Here is a 17,350-nt window from a genome sequence, read left to right on the forward strand (position 1 = left end):
GATGACTCACTCACGTCAGCCAATCACGTCAGCCGTTCGCATCACATGCGCGTGACAGCGCGCGTTTACCAGGAACTGCCCGGATATGATGTTTTTGGGCACGGCACATTAATTTCAAAAGCACCGAATGCCCATAGCTTTGATGATTGCATTTAGCGTGTACGTTTTGGTGGTTAGCATAGCAAAAGCAATGTAAGCACTAAAGCATACATTTGGAGCTGCTAATCTGACGTGGTCCTTGCACACATTGTTCGGAGCTGTCTTGGCTGGCTTTTCTATTTGACCCGTGGTCATTTTGCGTCTATGCAGAAACTACGGTAAAGTATCCATAGTTCATCCTGCTCGTTCACATGATGAATGTCAGCTTTTGTTCACCTTCATCAGAAGGACATATCCTGGGACACTGGTGGAAAATTGAAGAGAATTAAGCTGTGGCTCTGTGTTTGGTTTAGACGCAGTTCGCATCACAGACACGCCAGCACTTTGGTGGAAAATGACATAAATGAAAATACTGCATGAGTGGAGTCCATTTGCGGAGATGTTTTTTGAGTCGTGTCAATGGCGTGGTGTAGCTGGCCCATAGTTTTATGAAATTCAACATATTGAAGTCACATGTATGCAGATTAATGACTTCCTTTGTCCCATACCCCTCCCCCCCCCTCCCCACCACTGTTCCCACTCAGACATTGAGGAGAAGGGCGTGAGGATGAAATTGACGGTAATCGACACTCCAGGTTTTGGGGATCAGATCAACAACGAAGACTGGTAAGTGCTGATTCTGACTGGCTTGTGGAGAACAGAATCGCAAAGCATCGTGTTATACCCTCACTAACTCACTCTCTCTCTGTTTTCTCTGTTTTTCCTGTCCAAAAGCTGGCAGCCCATTATGAAGTTCATCAATGACCAGTATGAGCAGTACCTGCAGGAGGAGATCAACATCAACAGGAAGAAGAGGATCCCAGACTCGCGTGTGCACTGCTGTATATACTTCATCCCCCCTACCGGCCACAGGTCAGTGTGCCGCCTGACCTGCAGTACAGTGTGCCGCCTGACCTGCAGTACAGTGTGCCGCCTGACCTACAGTACAGTGTGCCGCCTGACCTACAGTACAGTATGCTGCACATTGCTGTACTACACACACAGCACACACACACAAGCACACATAAACACACAAGCACATACAAATACACACACGCACGCAAGCACGCATAAACACACATACAAATACATACACACACACACGCCCTCACAAATATTCTTACAGTTGAGTATGTGTAGATATGCACTTCCTGGCAGGTATATTTTCTGCATATTAGTGGCAGTTTGATGGGAGTGCCGCTGCTGCTGTGTGCTACTGTAGCTGTGTACGCTCCGCTAACCCGCGTGCTGAGGGTGAATGTTTCCGGGGGCAAGGACGCGGTCACGCATCAGTCATATCTCCAGAGGGGGCGTGGCCTGATAAGCTGACCTCTAGGCTTTCTGTGGGACGGGAGCAGCTAGTCGGCGCTGTCGTGTGATTGGTGCCCTCCTACACTGAGGGCAAGGGCATCTAATGCCACCCCACCTTCCATCAGTACATTGTTACATTACAGGCATTTAGCTGACGCTCTTATCCAGAACGACTTACACAAATTTGTATATAGAATTTACATTGCAAGGCACATTACAGCTGGATATATGCTGGAGCAATGCAGGTTTAGTATCTTGCTCAATGGGACAACGACAGTGTCCTACCCAGGAATTGAACCTGCAACCTTTTAGTTACAAGACCAGCTCCAGTGTCACCATCACAAATGCCCACGTGCACAAAAACCCCTCCCTTGGCCTGCTCTTCGCCATGAACCATTTCCTGCCCTTTCTTTAAAAGTCCGACAAGTGAAACTGATCCTGTCCTTTGAGACTGGAATCATATTTGGGGAATCGGGTTCCACAACGGCTCCTTTCTTTCCATTATTTCTCTGTGTGGGAAGGGCATGCCAGGGGCTGGGCTTGTCCTCTTTCACAAGTGCGCGGTGTGCCCTGTCCTTACCAGGAAACTCCAGCGATAAATAATTTTGTGTTTACTGAGCAGCATGGCCAGATATCTGCGGCACAGAGTCACTGATGCCAAGTGGCTCTGTGGCGTTTGGCTCTTGTCTGGGCGTAGAGTAGAGAGCTGAATAAAATGATTGCCCTCTATGGTGATCCGTCTAATACACTGATATACACAACCAGGGTTCAACAGTCAGTTGTCTAAACTGTCAAAAATGTGTCTGACTTTTTTATGCTTGTATTTGTTCTGTGCTTTTAATAGCTTGGTGGTTTCGAGTGAGTGTGTGTGTGTTTTTTTCCCCCAGTGCTGAGCTGTGCATGTTGGTCAGTGTGTGAATATGTGGGCCTCTTAGACAAACACTGGTGCTTCTGCACGCAATATGAAAAAAGAAAACCCCACTGCTTAATGAAAAATGGAAGCGCGGTGGGTCTGCTGGACTTGTCGGTCTTATCAAATCCGCTGCTGACCGGCTGAATGGACGGGGCCGTGGAGCGGAGATTTTCTTTGTGACTTTCTTTGTGTGCGGACTGTGTGAGGAACCCAGATGGGGAACTGTTTGCTAACCCAGACTGCAGTTCCTCTCCCGCTCTCCTCCCGTCCAGCAACAATAGTTTTTCCGTGACTGGAAACGTGGCACAGGTCCATTCAGCCCTGAAAATCTTTTGCCTTTTCTTTGTGTCTGCAAGTCTCTCTCTCTCCCTCTCTTCTGTCTCTTAAGACATCTGGATTTGATTTTGGGGTATTCTGCCATGTTTCCTTTCTTTAACTCTTGTCTACCCACAATCTCGCACAGAGGCTGAGGGGCGCTGCAGGGGGTCAGGAGCAGGCCGTGTCCCAGTTAAGGATATTTTCTTGTATCACAGTTTTTTGTTTTGTTTTTTTGTTTTTTTTTGGCTGAACCGCAACAGCGGGGCCAGCCCTGCAAACGTGAGTGAGTGATGAAGTTACACCATTGGTCGGCCGAGTTGTGAAGTTTCACCATTGGTCGGCCGGATGAAGTGTGTTAGGTCCAGCCATATACTAGGTTTTGACCTGGTCTTGTTTTTAAATCATTGAAACTTTCCATGAAATTTCCATGAAGTCAGTTACCATGGTGACAGACTTGTTCAGGAAGCTTTTTTCCCCCTGTGTAAACTAAAATTTAGTTTTTTCCTGTGTGCATTTGTAATATAGAGGCATATAATGTTAAATTATGTGCATACCTTCCCTCTTTCGCTTGTTATTTAGTGCGTTTTCTTCTGCCTGAACACGTATCACTTGTTTTTTTTTTTTTTTGTAACCTTTATCATATATATCGCGCTGTACTGTAGTTGTGCAGTGTTGTTGCGAACTTTCCCCGACTGCATACGTGCAGTAATAACTTCCTGACAGAGTTAGCATGACCCCATAGACCCCCTCCCCATATTAGCACATCACGGCTCACAATCTCCACAGCTTTAGTCTCAGCTGCCCGCCCCCCCCTCCCTCCCCCACACCCCCTCACCAGCGTTTCTGGAACAGTTATCTGCTTGTGTGAGTGAGCCCCCCAGTGCGAGAGCTTGTTGTCAGGCACACTCCTTCATCTCCTCCCTCCCTCCCTCCTCTCCCTCTCTCCCTCCATCCTCAAAGCAGCTGCCCCAGGGCAGCGTTCAGCTGGCGGTCTGTCAGCTGCTGGGACGGTCTTGTGGGTTCCTGTGCGTCGTTCAGCACGAGCCTGGGCCTGTTTTGAGAAGTCCAAAAAAATTAAGGTCTTCTTCAGCCCCCCCTCCACGCCCCAAACCCCCCGCCCCCCACGTAGCAGCCCCTGCCAGGAAACCTGCGGCACCTGCTTCCCCAGGGGCCGTCTGTTTGGGAGAGGAAGCGGTAAAACGGGACGTTGGAGGCTTCTATCCTAACTGCCACCCAGAGATTTCAGGAGCGCACATCAGAGAAGCCCTTTGCTAGTGTTGGGGTTTCACAGTACCCTTGACTTGTGGGGACCCCGGTCTTGTGGGGACCCCGGTCTTGTGGGGACCCCGGTCTTGTGGGGACCCCGGTCTTGTGGGGACCCCGGTCTTGTGGGGACCCCGGACTTGTGGGGCCCTAGTCTTGTGGGGACCCTAGTCTTGTGGGGACCCTGGACTTGTAGGGACCCTAGACTTGTGGGGACCCCGGTCTTGTGGGGACCCCGGACTTGTGGGGACCCGGTCGCAGGCTGCTGCCGAACTGCTAAATGCAACTGGGACGGGAGCTTGGCGCGGAGATGAGAGGAGAGCAGATGGGAATGCGTTGGGCCGGAGAGCGAGCCTGTTCTCTTGCAGAGGCTCTGGCCCACGTTTCGAAAGAGAAGGGCTCCTCCGCACTGCTTTCCAGTCGTGTCTGTTCTGGTGAGCGCGCTGGCCGGCGTCTGTAACCGATTACTTGGATACGCCGCCAGGTCCATGTTTTATTGCTGCTTGTCTCCGTGCCACGGGAGCGTAATGACAGAATTATAAGGAATACGATGATCGTGCCGTAAGTGCGAATTCGGTAGTGCCGGCGGCGGGCTGGATCACGTGACCTCACGGATCGCGTTGAGATGGCGCATAACAGGGTTTGCACCACCTTGTTTTTTTTTTTTTGTTGTTTTTTTTTATCAGGATCCACAGCAGAATGCACTACGATCCCTAGTATGAAAGATAAAATTGGCTCCTGTGGTTTTCTGGGCTGTGTAGTTCACAAAGCGGAACGGAGCCGGCGTTAATTGAGGAGATGACGGCACGCTTCCCCCCTTGGGGGTTTTTTTTTCGTTTTTTTTCCCAGATCCTCTATCGGCGGTTCCCTGAGACCAGGCTTCGGGCCTCCGTGCCAGAAAGTGGCGCGGGACCGCCAGTGAGAGCAGGCGGTTTCAGACAGAGAGAGCCGGAGCGCCCAATAGAGGCCGTTTGCAGCTTGTGGTCGCTGCTTCCTTTGCGCTTCAGCTTTTCTTCTTCCTGTTTTCATTCAAACGAGACCGCAGATTAGCTTCCGGCAGAGCGAGGCTAGACTGCTCTTCCGGACGAGGAGCTCTTTACTTGTGTGTCCGGGAATGGGTACGCGTGTGTGTGTGTGTGTGCGTGATGTGTCTGTGTGTGTGTGTGTGTGTGTGTGTGCGTGTGTGCGTGATGTGTCTGTGTGAGTGTGTGTGTGCCTGGTGTGTGTGTGTGCGCGTGTGTATATATGTGTGTGCGTGATGTGTGTCTGTGTGTGTGTATATATGTGTGTGCGTGGTGTGTGTGTGTGTGTTTGCACGTGTATATATGTGTGTGCGTGATGTGTGTGTGTGTGTGTGATGTGTCTGTGTGTGTGTGTATGTGTGTGTGCAAGTGTGCGTGTGTGCGTGATGTGTCTGTGTGAGTGTGTGTGCCTGGTGTGTGTGTGTGTGTGCACGTGTGTATATATATGTGTGTGCGTGATGTGTGTGTGTGTGTGTATGTGTGTGTTTGCACGTGAATATATGTGTGTGCGTGATGTGTGTGTGTGTTTGCACGTGTATATATGTGTGTGCGTGATGTGTGTGTGTCTGTGTCTGTGTGTGTGTTTGCACGTGTATATATATGTGTGTGTGTGTGTGTGTGTGTGTGTGTGCACGTTTATGTGCATGCGAGCATGTGTCATGGTTTCACACCTGAGGACAAGATGCTCTACTTCTGGTCTAGGGCCTGTACCATGTGACACTCCTGCAGACCTGCGACGTGATGGACACATTTGTGGTTTCTTGGGGGTGTGATATGTGAGCGTGGGATTGTGAGTCTCCCCTATAAAGATAGATTAGCCTTTCATGTTCATCCAGCCCTGCAGATGTCTGCCTCTCTGCAGCTGCTTACAGATCTTTGAACTCTGACGCTGAACCTTCACAAGACTAATTGGTTGGGAAGAAAAAAAATTTATATTAACCAGAGGCTCTGCCAACAGTACGCTTCATCCTGGAAAAAAAAATCACCGTAATCAGCTGCAGAAAACAGAAGTGACCCTCTTCACAAACGACCTCCACAAATGGTTCCGATGCAGAAATACACACTGTGTATTATTTGTGGGGACTCATATATGTTTGTCACTGTGTCCTTTACTGGTGACTCAGACGCAGTACACTGTTTATTCTTTGTGGAGACTCAAACATAATGTATGATGTTTTAAGAGAACCAAAAAAAGTCCGTTTTCTCTCACAAGCAGTGTTGATAAAGCCCAGGACATCAAAGTCCCACAGTCTGTTTATAGGGCTCAGATTTGCTTCCAGTTCTGAAGGCCTAAGGAAGCGAATTTTTGGCTTTCCCTGGGACAGGCTTCCCATGCCATGATACTCAGCTGAACGTAATGCAGAAATCATTGCTCATCGCCTCAGGCTACGTTAGCATTTCTAGTAGCTTTGATTGAGGATGCGGGACAGTATGTTGGCTGCTTTTTAAAAGCTGAGCTGAGTGGGTGTGTTGAAGGCATTTGTACTTAGTTTTTGCATGATATTTAAAAAAAACGTATTGATAACTTCCTGTTTGTTTCGCTTAATGTCAGTTTTCAAATTGAGGTACTGGGCCTCTGTCTTAAGTTTTGTACGTGCTGTCGGAAGCAGCATGCACTAGCAGATGCGTGTCTAATTTAACTGCGGCTTAGCCACAGACACCACTGTGGTGTAGGACTTGCGCACAGGAGGACAGGTGAGATGCTGGCTGCAGTAGATATTCTGGGTGGAACTCCCCGGCCCTGGTCTGTCTCATCGGTAAATCAGTAAGTGTAGTTCTGTCGCCCCCTGCTGGATTGTCTTGTGATCTACGGCCAAAGACTCAAAAGGGGGGAAAGGAGTACAGTTCTCATGCCGTGTTCATGAGATCGATTTTGTTGTTTTTCATCCTGTATCCTGGTGATAAACAGAACCAATGAAATTAAATGAATTGCCTCCTCTCTGTCCTGACAAGCTTGGCGTGCGCTGGGGCTGCATTTTTCATGGTGAGGCACCGAGATTTTGAGGCCCTCCTCCTCCGCTGTGTTTCTCACTGAATTCCCCCTCCTCCCCCCCCCCCTCTCTTTCAGCCTGAGGCCCCTGGATGTGGAGTTCATGCGGCGTCTCAGTAAAGTGGTCAACATCGTCCCCGTCATCGCCAAGGCAGACACTTTAACTCTGGAGGAGAGGGACTTCTTCAAAAAGAAGGTATAAACCCCCCCCGCCCCACCCCCCCCATTAGAGAGGTATGCCTGTGTGGGTTCAGAGTTGGCAGCCTCTTCATAGGGCAACCCCCCCCCCTATTAGAGAGGTATGCCTGTGGGGTTCAGAGTTGGCTGCCTCTCATAGGGCACCCCCCAACCCCCCCCCCCATTAGAGAGGTACGCCTCTGGCCCTGTGCGGGTTCTTCCAGAGCGCAGTTGGCAGCCTCTCCACAGGGCGCGCGTCATACTACAGATCTGGAAGGAGGCGTAGGAACGCGCCGGTATGTACCGCAGGGGCTGCCAAAAAAGTGTAGAAATCAAAGGCCGATGGGGAGGGGAGGGGAGGGGGGGAAGCAGGCAGGATGGCCTGTAGAGCCCTCTGGAGCATCGGGCCCCGCTCTGGGGCTAAGTGGCGTAGCCGGGGGCCCGGATTTAATTCCCCAGCTGAGGGCGGAGCGTCGTCTGGGGCGGGGGGGCTCCTCTAACCTTCTGACGGCGGGTTTATCCGGGCCAGATGAGCCGCGTGTAATCAGCCGGCTCGCTCTCCACCGTGGGCATATGCCGCGGTCCTCCCTCTCTCGACGGGGGGGGGTCGGGGTGGGGTTGGGGGTGGTGGGGGCAGGCGTGCAACCAAGTGTCCTGAGGGAACCCCCCCCCAGGATGGTAAAATGCAGGGCGGAGAGCTCCGTCACTCCCAGGGGGCCCCTCTGTGTGGGTGGAGAGCGGGAAGAAGGAAGAGGGTGCCGCTCACTTCCTGTTTTTCCGTGACGGGAGGCTCTCCAGTGCTTCCTCGTGTTTCTCTTGGATGGCTGTCAGCCTTAAGAGGAGATGAGGACGGGGACAGGGGATGCGCACTTCCACCTCGCTCTGGCGTCCGTCTTTATGGCTCAATGAGAGCAGGATGCATGCTGGGGCATTCTGCCCGCTATTCAGTTTGTTCCAGGCCACTGAGGACAAACAAGAAAATTGTCCAATTGAGGTGGAGGCTTTGGACTTTGTAATGGGTTGTTTTGATTGGCTGGGTTTGGGGCAGTGTTCGGCCCTGGGATTGCCTACACGCAGGACAAGAAAAAAAGGCTCTTTGTATCTGTGTCAGCGCAGCTGTGCTTCATGCCTTTCTGGCTCCTGATGTGACAATGGCGCATCTTGATGACATCACTTCCCTTATGTGGTGAGCATGCATTTGCCTGTCTGCCAATGAGAGGCTGTACAATAAGCTCTCTTTCGCTTTCCAGTTTAAGGGTTGCCTGTCTTGTGATCACGACCTGCTTTTCTGATTAACCTTTGTATATAATTTTTGCTCTTCCATCCATCCATTATCTCTAACCGCTCTTCCTGGTCAGGGTCGCGAGGGGGGGTGCTGGAGCTCATTGGGGCGAGAGGCAGGAATGCACCCTGGACAGGTGGCGAGGGCAGGGCACACACACCGTTCACTCACACACTCATACCTACGGGCAATTTAGGGTCTCCAGTTAGGCTCCAGGTGCCCTTGAAAAGTTGCTTCAGACAGAGGGGTTTTTAAAAAATATATTTCTTTACATAACTTTCCCCTTTAAATTCAGTGTTTAAATTCAGTGTTCTGGCTCAGATGATTTCTCCTCTGCGACTGTGTGAGAGACTACAGGAGGGGAGGCTGTTGGGATTGCCCTCAGCTCAGGGCAGGACAGGGTCTGTGTGTGCTATCCCATTCGTGTGTCTGCCGATGACTTGAACGTCTCGAGCCTTCGCCTTCACCCCCGTGTGGGGTCACCCCTTAATCCTCGGGTACCCCGCCCAGCGCAGTTTCCCCACCTTCCTGCCGGGACCTCCTGTGTTATTGTACTGGGCTGGTCGCGTTCTCCTCCTCCTCTTCCTCCTCCTCCTCCTCCTCCTCCCCCTGAGTTCCTGCGCTCTCCGGCAGGGCGTGTGGGATGACTAGGCGTCTGCGTCAGTGCCCTGGGTCAGGCCATTGTTGGGAGGAACGTCCTGCATGCAGGCTTGCATTCCTAATTCCAGAGGTGCAGCTCATGTTGGCCCACATACCAAGTTGCTTAGTCATTATTTTAGGTCCTTATTTTACCCCCTGATATTATACGCTTTTTAGTGTGGTATGCCCTTACCCCCTGATAGTATACGCTTTTTAGTGTGGTATGCTCTTACCCCCTGATATTATACGCTTTTTAGTGTGGTGTGCTCTTACCCCCTGATATTATACGCTTTTTAGTGTGGTATGCCCTTACCCCCTGATATTATACGCTTTTTAGTGTGGTGTGGTATGCTCTTACCCCCTGATATTATAGTACGCTTTTTAGTGTGGTATGCCCTTACCCCCTGATATTATACGCTTTTTGGTGTGGTATGCTCTTACCCCCTGATATTATAGTACGCTTTTTAGTGTGGTATGCCCTTACCCCTGATATTATATGCTTTTTAGTGTGGTGTGGTATGCTCTTACCCCTGATTAATCCCTTTTTTATTGTTGGTGGTGCCTTCCCTCCCTATTCATCTCTCTTCCTGTCCCCTGAGTTCCTCGCTCTCCGCGGCGTGGATACTAGATTGCTGTCAGTGCTGGGTAGGCCATTGTGGAGAACCCTGCATGCAGTTGCATCCTAATTCCAGAGTGCAGTCATGCCCATACCAATCTGATCATTATGTTTAGGTCGTATTTTACCCCCTGATATTATACGCTTTTTAGTGTGGTATGCCCTTACCCCCTGATAGTATACGCTTTTTAGTGTGGTATGCTCTTACCCCCTGATATTATACACTTTTTAGTGTGGTATGCCCTTAACATACTAGAATACTCCCTAGATGTTCATCTTGGTTATAATGGTCATTTAAGGACAGGACAGGCGTTTTATGGCCACCGGGTCTGTGCACCAATAGCCCATACTGTGTACCGACAGTTTTTTTTTGTGTTCGTTTGTGTACCTGCAGATCAGGGAGGAGTTGCGGACCAATGGGATCGACGTTTACCCGCAGAAGGAGTTTGACGAGGACGCAGAGGACAGGACGATCAATGAGAAGATCAGAGTGAGTGTGCAGAGGGGCTCCCGCCCACCGCAGCCCCAACGAACGCTCCCCCGTGACAGTGTGAGACGTGACAGTGACAGTGTTGAGACGTGTGAAGTCAGCGTCCATGTTGTGCTCGTCCCTTAGGAGATGATCCCCTTCGCTGTGGTTGGGAGTGACCAGGAGTACCAGGTCAACGGGAGAAGGCTTCTGGGGAGGAAAACAAAGTGGGGCACCATAGAAGGTAATTTCCTCTGTAAAGTCGGGTGCCATAGAAGGATATTGTCCTCTAGTACGGAACATAGAAAGTTTATGTTCTCTATAGCGTGGCACCATAGAAAGATATTGTCCTCTATAGTGTGGCCCAATAGAAGGTCAATGTCCTCTATTGTGTGGTGTCATAGAAGGCTAATGTCCTCTATAGTTGGGTACCATAGAAGGTTAATGTCCTGTACAGTTGGATACCATAGAAGGTTAATGTCCTGTACAGTTGGGTACCATATAAGGTTAATGTCCTGTATAGTTGGGTACCATATAAGGTTAATGTTCTCTATAGTGTGGTACCATAAAAGGTTAATGCAGGTTAAGGTTCTCTGCAGTGGGGAAAACAGAAAGTAATGTCCTCCCCTCCTGCTTTCTCCATTATTGCTTTGGCTGTCTAAACAATGGAAAATATTTCACACTGAGATGCTGCTATTGTGATTAGACAGCCTTGCACCGAGTCACACTCAAAGGTTGATTTAAAGGTCTCCTGTGTGATTTCATGGACCGGCAGTACGTCCATATTTATAGCTTGAGATCATCGTGATTTAGTGTACAGCGTGTGGGCTCACCGCCAGTGACAAACTGTGAAGTACGCATGATTTGGCCGTGTCATAAAGCGTTTTGTGTTCTGGACCAAAGCTTAATCATGTCAACAATGGCTGAACAAATCACTATGGGGGGGAAGTTCTTCCTCATTTAATATGACACTCTCTACAGAAGAACAGACACCGTGGTCAATTGGCTTATTGTCATAGTGTGAAATACTGGTCTGTGGTGCCGCACTGGTCTACACTATAGTACTGATCTACGCTGGTCTACACTATTATACTGATTTACATGGATCCGCACTGCAGAACTGACCTACAATGTCTCTCTGAGCTGCTCTGACCCACGTTGCAGTGCTGGTCTGTACGGATTCACGTTGCAGTACTGACCAACGCTCCCATCCCAGTTGTATTTAGCAGTTCAGTCGCGCTTTCTAGCCAGGTTCCTCGTGTATTTTTATTCCTGTGGCAATATTGTTAACTTTTTTTTTTTCCCTGTGTGAATTAATATTGGTTACGGTGAAACATTTTGCTGTGGTTGCCGATCCCTTACCAATGCTCAGTTATTATTGTCATCAATTAAGCTTAAATACTGTCAGAGAACATGCACCCTCTGTTGAGCTGTGATTGTGCACTATATGTTGAGACTTTGTGACCTGATCTTCGTTAACACTTGGTCACATTGATGAGAGTTCAGAGTCCTTGCCTCGTCGGCCATTTTGAGACTCGGACCTGCCGCAGCCCAGCAGTGGAGAAACCCTGAGACAAAAATAGGAGGTTGATAACGGAGAGAGAGAGAGAGCAAGAGCAGCATGTGCGAGAGAGTGAACGGCAGCGGCACATGGCAAAATAAAAACATTTTAAAAAATAAAATAAATCAATATATAAATCTGGCCTGGGTGCTCTCCTCCGGCTCAGCTGTCCTACCAAATGCACTCAATGAGCATTCATTCCAGCTTCAGGGGCAATTCAAACGCTTTCAGTGACAACAACAGATTTTTATTTTATTTATTTTTTTGGTGTGCTGTATTCGGCAATGGCACACACACACAGTGATCTCAAATTCATGGAGTTTCCACACTGTGGGACTTCCACACAGTCGAAATGAAGAATTTGCCTTATCTCGCATACTAATTTATCTTGGGAAGAATTCATCCGTTATGATGGATGAAGGGAGCAGATCTTACTGCTTTTATCACATGACATTGTGTCCTCTGCTCTGTGGTACTACATTGTATTACTGCCCTCTAGTGGAATACTTCAGATTTGCTTTCGTTCAAAGGTGTGTCTGGTTAAATATCCAGTAGGAACATATTTATCTTCTTAAAACATGAGCAGAATTTAACTAGAATTTTCTATCAACAGCACGTTCAGGTGTTCACGGTCTTAATTTTCTTTTCCACCAAGCTGGAGGATGAACTGCTATTGGCATCAATGAGTATGATTATGTGTATCTGTAACATTTTATTTTTAAAAATGCAAAAATTGCTCACACGGAGAACTGCTGCCAATATTTGCTAAAACGTTTTTAAATTGTGTCGTTTCAGTGGAGAACATTGCGCACTGTGAGTTTTCTTATCTGCGGGACCTGCTTATTAGGTGAGCTATATATAATATAATATGGTTTTCTTCTACTCTCTGTTCGTCATCTGTGGTGTTGGATCACGTTGCGTGTGGTTTTGTGACGTGGGTTTGCCTGCAAAACAAATATGGCGGGGCTTTAACTAGAAGTGAAAGAAAGAGGTCATCTTACCCGGGAGGGGGGAGGGGCTTTAAAATTTATTATGAAATAATTGCAAATTAAATTCAAAGTGAGGGTAAAATTATAATTTTCATGCGCACAGATGCTTAAATTAACTTTATGAAGTGAGCTGCAGTGGAGCTGCATGGTCAAGCCAGCCGCCCCAGGAGCTCCCGCTCTTTGTGTTCGGGAAACATTGTCTACAATCCCTACTGCCCTGAGCAGATGTTGATCATCAAAAGTTCTTAGAGTTTCGCTGGTCCCCTAAGCTTTAGTCTTTCTGGTATTCATTTTTTTTGAGTGTGTGGAGAATTATCTATGCCAGTTTGAACGCTGGAAAGTGTGTGTGTGTGTGTGTGCGCACATCCGTGCGTGCTTGTATGCGTGCATGCGTATGTACATGCATGTGTAGCGTGGCGTGTTAACAGCCTGACGAGTTTCCTCTTCTTCTTCCTGTCCCTGTCTCTCTCAGAACCCACATGCAGAACATCAAGGACATCACCAGCAGCATCCACTACGAGGTGTACCGGGTGCGGAGGCTGAACGAGAGCAACGCGCAGGCCAACGGCGTGTCCGAGCACGACGTGTCCTCCCACGAGCTGTAGACATTCGGCCTCCGTCACCCCCCCCCCCCCCTCCTCCCACCTCCTCGCCCGCCCCCCCCGCCCCGCCCAGTCCTGCCTGCCATGACCACCCCCTCTTCTCTCTGTCCTGACCTTCTGGCGACCCTCACCCCCCTTCCTGCCTCCTGCCTCCCCAAATCCTGGACCCCCGAACCGAGAGGGGACCACCCGCGCGCTCGGGTCACATGGGCACCACCGGCCTTTCTCAGCTCCGCCTCCTCTGTAAAGAAGGTGCCGGAGTCTACCTGTGATCCATTTTTTGGGTTGTGGATAGAGCCACCAACAGCAATAGTTGTATTTACATGATGGGTTAAAACATTTTGATCTAATAGCTACATGTTGTTTAGAGTAATACTCGCATTACCATTCCAGTGTCTCATTGTCTACCCTTGAATGCTCTTCAGCGTCACTGTGACTGTACCAAGGTTCCAGGGGAACTGCGTTAGGGCGGGGCCAGGTGGTTGAAGACTGGGAAAGGGGAGGAGGCGTGACTCTGGATTTAGGTCACTGTGCCACTTTGAGTCAATTTGTCAAAGGCTGCATCGATTTTGTTAAAATGTGCTGCAATAAAATACTTTTTTTTGTTGTACTATCTAATCCCGTAAACTCATAGTAATATTTTTTTAATCCCGCTTCCTTATCCGCACAGCATAACTTAAACGCGTGGTGTCAGAAGTTGGAAAAGACGACTGGATATTTTTTTTTTAAGTTAAGGAGGTCTGGCTGTGGAGGTGGTGGACAGACCCTCCCGTCCCGTGGGGTGTGTGTGATCTGAAGCTGTGGAAGTGGGGTGGGGGGGGGGGGGTTCGTCCCGCTTCAGCCACAGAAGTAGAGCAGCACACGGTAGAGAGAGAGAGAGAGAGCACGTGTACAGGCAAAAAACAGTGAAAGTAAAAAACAAAAAAAAAGGAAGAAAATGCATAAAGAAATAAAATTGTCGCAGGTTACGTCGTGTTGTGTTGTGTACTGTAGTGTGTTATGTGGTGGTATTTGGGGGTTGGGGGGTCGCTCTCCTGTATAAGGGGGGTCTAGGGAGTGGGACCTCTGCGCTGCCCCGTGCGGTGTGGAGGGGGGCGGTCAGTACCCGGCTGTATTTTGTCTGGTTTTTGTTTGTATGTTTTGCAGAAAGCCCGCCGATGCCATAACCCCTTTTATTCGCTGTTTTTTGCGTTGTGCCATTCATCCCATCTATAGAGTGCGTTGTTGCCATTGTTATACAATTATTATTGTGTTGTTTATTTTTATTGGAGGGTGGGGGCGGGGGTGTAAGGAATGCACACAATGTTAATTTCTTATGCTCTCTGTGCCTTATGTAAACCAAATAATACGTGTTCTTTCTGTTCTAAAGAGAAACAAATAGAGATGTGATTTAAAAGAAAGAATTAATATTTAAGTGTATTAAAGATTAAATGTTATACCTACTCTTTCAGTGTAGTTGGTGACACCCCCGGACTACTGTACGACAGAAAGTGTTTTTCTTGCAGGTGTTCTGCAGTTTACGTACGCAAGTTTGCTAAATTTTAAACGCGTGGCAAAGTGAAGTATTGTGGAAAGCACGCAGTTCTGCAGTATTGTTCCTTTTCCCCCTGGGAGTAGTGGTCTTTGTCTTGGGGTGATTGTCTCTGTGCCCTCCCTAGTTCCTGTTCCTTTATTTATTGGCAGCTGTCCACTAGCACATTGATTGAACTGGAACGTGAGGCACGCGGTGCGATTTTAAAAAAACCCCTAACGCGCGGCATCTGAGATGGCGGGTGCCGTAAAAAACGCAGACGAACGCCGGCGAAGCTGAAACTTGCGCAGCTGGAGCCAGCCAATCAAAATGCGGGACCGCCCTCTTGAAAAAAAAACCATAATCTCCATTTCCCCTCCCTCCCCTAACAAGGTGAGGTCTGTCTGAAAGGGACAGATGTTTGGCAGATGTGTTGTCTTCCTGCTAACGGTGCAAGCCAGACCTGCTGATGCTGAGGCTCAGTTGCTCTCTCCCCCATGAGGAAGGGTGATGTGGGGGCGCGGGAGTTGAGCAGAACTAGCGAAGGGTGTCAGTGGCACAGCCTGGGGGGGGGGGGTGAGAGGGGAGAGAGAGAGAGATCAGAGGGCTGGGCAGGCACCTACCTTTTAGGGGGAGGCCCGACAAAATGAACAGGGCTAGTTCTCTCAGGTTAATAAAGGTCCCGAATAATTTGTCCATTTACACAGGATCAGAGAAACTGATTGGCTTCCCACGTGGCAAATCGGGGTGCTCCTGCGCTATTCTTAGTTTCCTGATTTTTTTTTTTTGTGAGTTGCACTGCAGTCAACTAAGATTATGAGAGAAATGGCTCCCTTTCAGATAAGAGGTTTACCACCGGATAAAATTCATGGGAATGAAAAATTGATGCTTAACAGGACGCCAGAGAAGAGTAGTAATTACATTTGTCTTTAAACAGAAATATAAAAAATAAAATGAAATGGCAATAGGATTATTCTTGTGTTTTGTGCTGTATATTCCTTGTGTCAATCGTTTTTTTTGTACTGGTATAAATATTAAGATTTATCTTTGATATGCTATTTCAAAGAAATAAAGATGGCAATTTGTAACTGTTTATTATTTATTCTGTCATATAAATATTTAGAATGACTTGAACTGTCTTGTGCATGATTCGTGAACTTACCAAGTCCTTGTCTGCCGTACCTGATTCAGGAAGATTCCTGGATGTCAGGTACCTCAACAGATAATGCAGTGCATTAGGCTTACATCCCCAAACCCGGCTGATATATTCTGAAATGCACATATAATGTGTTGTATGCAAATGCTTTTCTTCCAGAAGTTGACTAATGATATTTGGAAGGTAAGATGAGCAGAGAGAGGTGAGCATTAAACAGAGGGAATGAAGTGAGGGGTAATTGTTGTGCTCAGTTAAAATGTGCATTTTAACGCACTTCTCGGCACATCCACGGATGCGCTCCTCTCCCCAACAGTCCCCGGAATGTGCAGATGCTGCAGTTGGAGGGTCTTTCCGAAGTGTTTGAACGTGTTTGGGTTTGGACCGGCCCGGACTTGAGAGAACCGCACGCTGTCCCTGGGTCAGGCATCCAAGCCCGAGCCAAACACCACTTCCTCCCACAACCTCGAAATGAACCATTGACCCAACCGCCACAAGTCTGGGAATTTCGTTGGGTCCACTGTCCCTGTAATTACACTAGTAATGGATGGGGTATAAATGACGCCTTTCATCTCAAGATCGCAAAGCGCTTATGAAGCTACGTTACACAAGCGTGGTTAGGGTGCATTAGTACAGTACTGGAATGGCTGGAATGCTTTTTGAGTGCACCAAAATGGCTGCCGCTGCACATGCATCTGGACATGCTATCGTTGCAGATAGAAAGGGTGGGCGGTATCGCCAGACCTGCTGTAATGCCTGGAGTTTGGCCAACACGCTCTACCTGGCGTTCTGAGCCCACCTGTGGAACGCCTGGTCTGCATCGCTCACGGTAGATTTCGTGAAGCACGGTTGCCGTGCCAGTAGGAGTACACGGTAACAACGAAGTCAGGAATAGGGTGACTGGGCACTTCGACGCACACCTGTTAGTGCTGTCACACCACACATTTCGAGGTCGGTTAGACCTATTGCATCGTCAGCTGGGGACACTCTAAGGTTTTGATGTATCATGGCTCAAATCTATCTGATTCAAATGAATGGGTCGTCATCAAGCGCTGCAGAAGCCTGATAATGACCCATCCATTTGAATCAGGTGTGTTGGAGCAGGGAGACATCTAAAACACGCAGGGCAGTGGGTCCCCAGGGCCAGGGTTGAAAAACACTGGGTTAGACGTCTAATTGACATCGGTCAGCGGGGTGGAAATCAAAGCGTTTCGTGACTCCGGTAATTCGATGAGCGCAAAATGCTGATCGATGATCAGAAAAGTGACGATGTCGATTAGCCGCGTAGCCGCGACGCAGGTCAACGAATCGTTCGGCGGGGTGTGTCGTCAGAGAGACCGTGGTGGCGTAGGACCGAATGGACTTATCATTCCCCTCTGTGGCTCAGGATTAGGGCT

The 17,350-nt window shown here is 48.8% G+C and overlaps 1 protein-coding gene across 8 annotated transcripts in view; it reads left to right on the plus strand.

Moving 5' to 3' along the window:
• Positions 1–15,893, plus strand: part of septin9b (septin 9b) — an 85,377-nt gene extending 69,484 nt beyond the window's left edge. For all 8 annotated transcript variants that reach the window (XM_064324179.1, XM_064324182.1, XM_064324181.1 and 5 more), the window contains 7 exons: positions 684–765; positions 874–1,011; positions 7,034–7,151; positions 10,064–10,159; positions 10,286–10,382; positions 12,495–12,546; positions 13,161–15,893. In XM_064324179.1, coding sequence (XP_064180249.1) covers positions 684–765; positions 874–1,011; positions 7,034–7,151; positions 10,064–10,159; positions 10,286–10,382; positions 12,495–12,546; positions 13,161–13,293 — 716 coding nt within the window. In that variant the 3' untranslated portion in view covers positions 13,294–15,893. The remainder of the gene's footprint in view (positions 1–683; positions 766–873; positions 1,012–7,033; positions 7,152–10,063; positions 10,160–10,285; positions 10,383–12,494; positions 12,547–13,160) is intronic.
• The last annotated feature ends 1,457 nt before the right edge of the window (positions 15,894–17,350 follow it).

This window comes from Anguilla rostrata, chromosome 2 (genome assembly GCF_018555375.3).
Source record: "Anguilla rostrata isolate EN2019 chromosome 2, ASM1855537v3, whole genome shotgun sequence".
Lineage (NCBI taxonomy): Eukaryota > Metazoa > Chordata > Actinopteri > Anguilliformes > Anguillidae > Anguilla > Anguilla rostrata.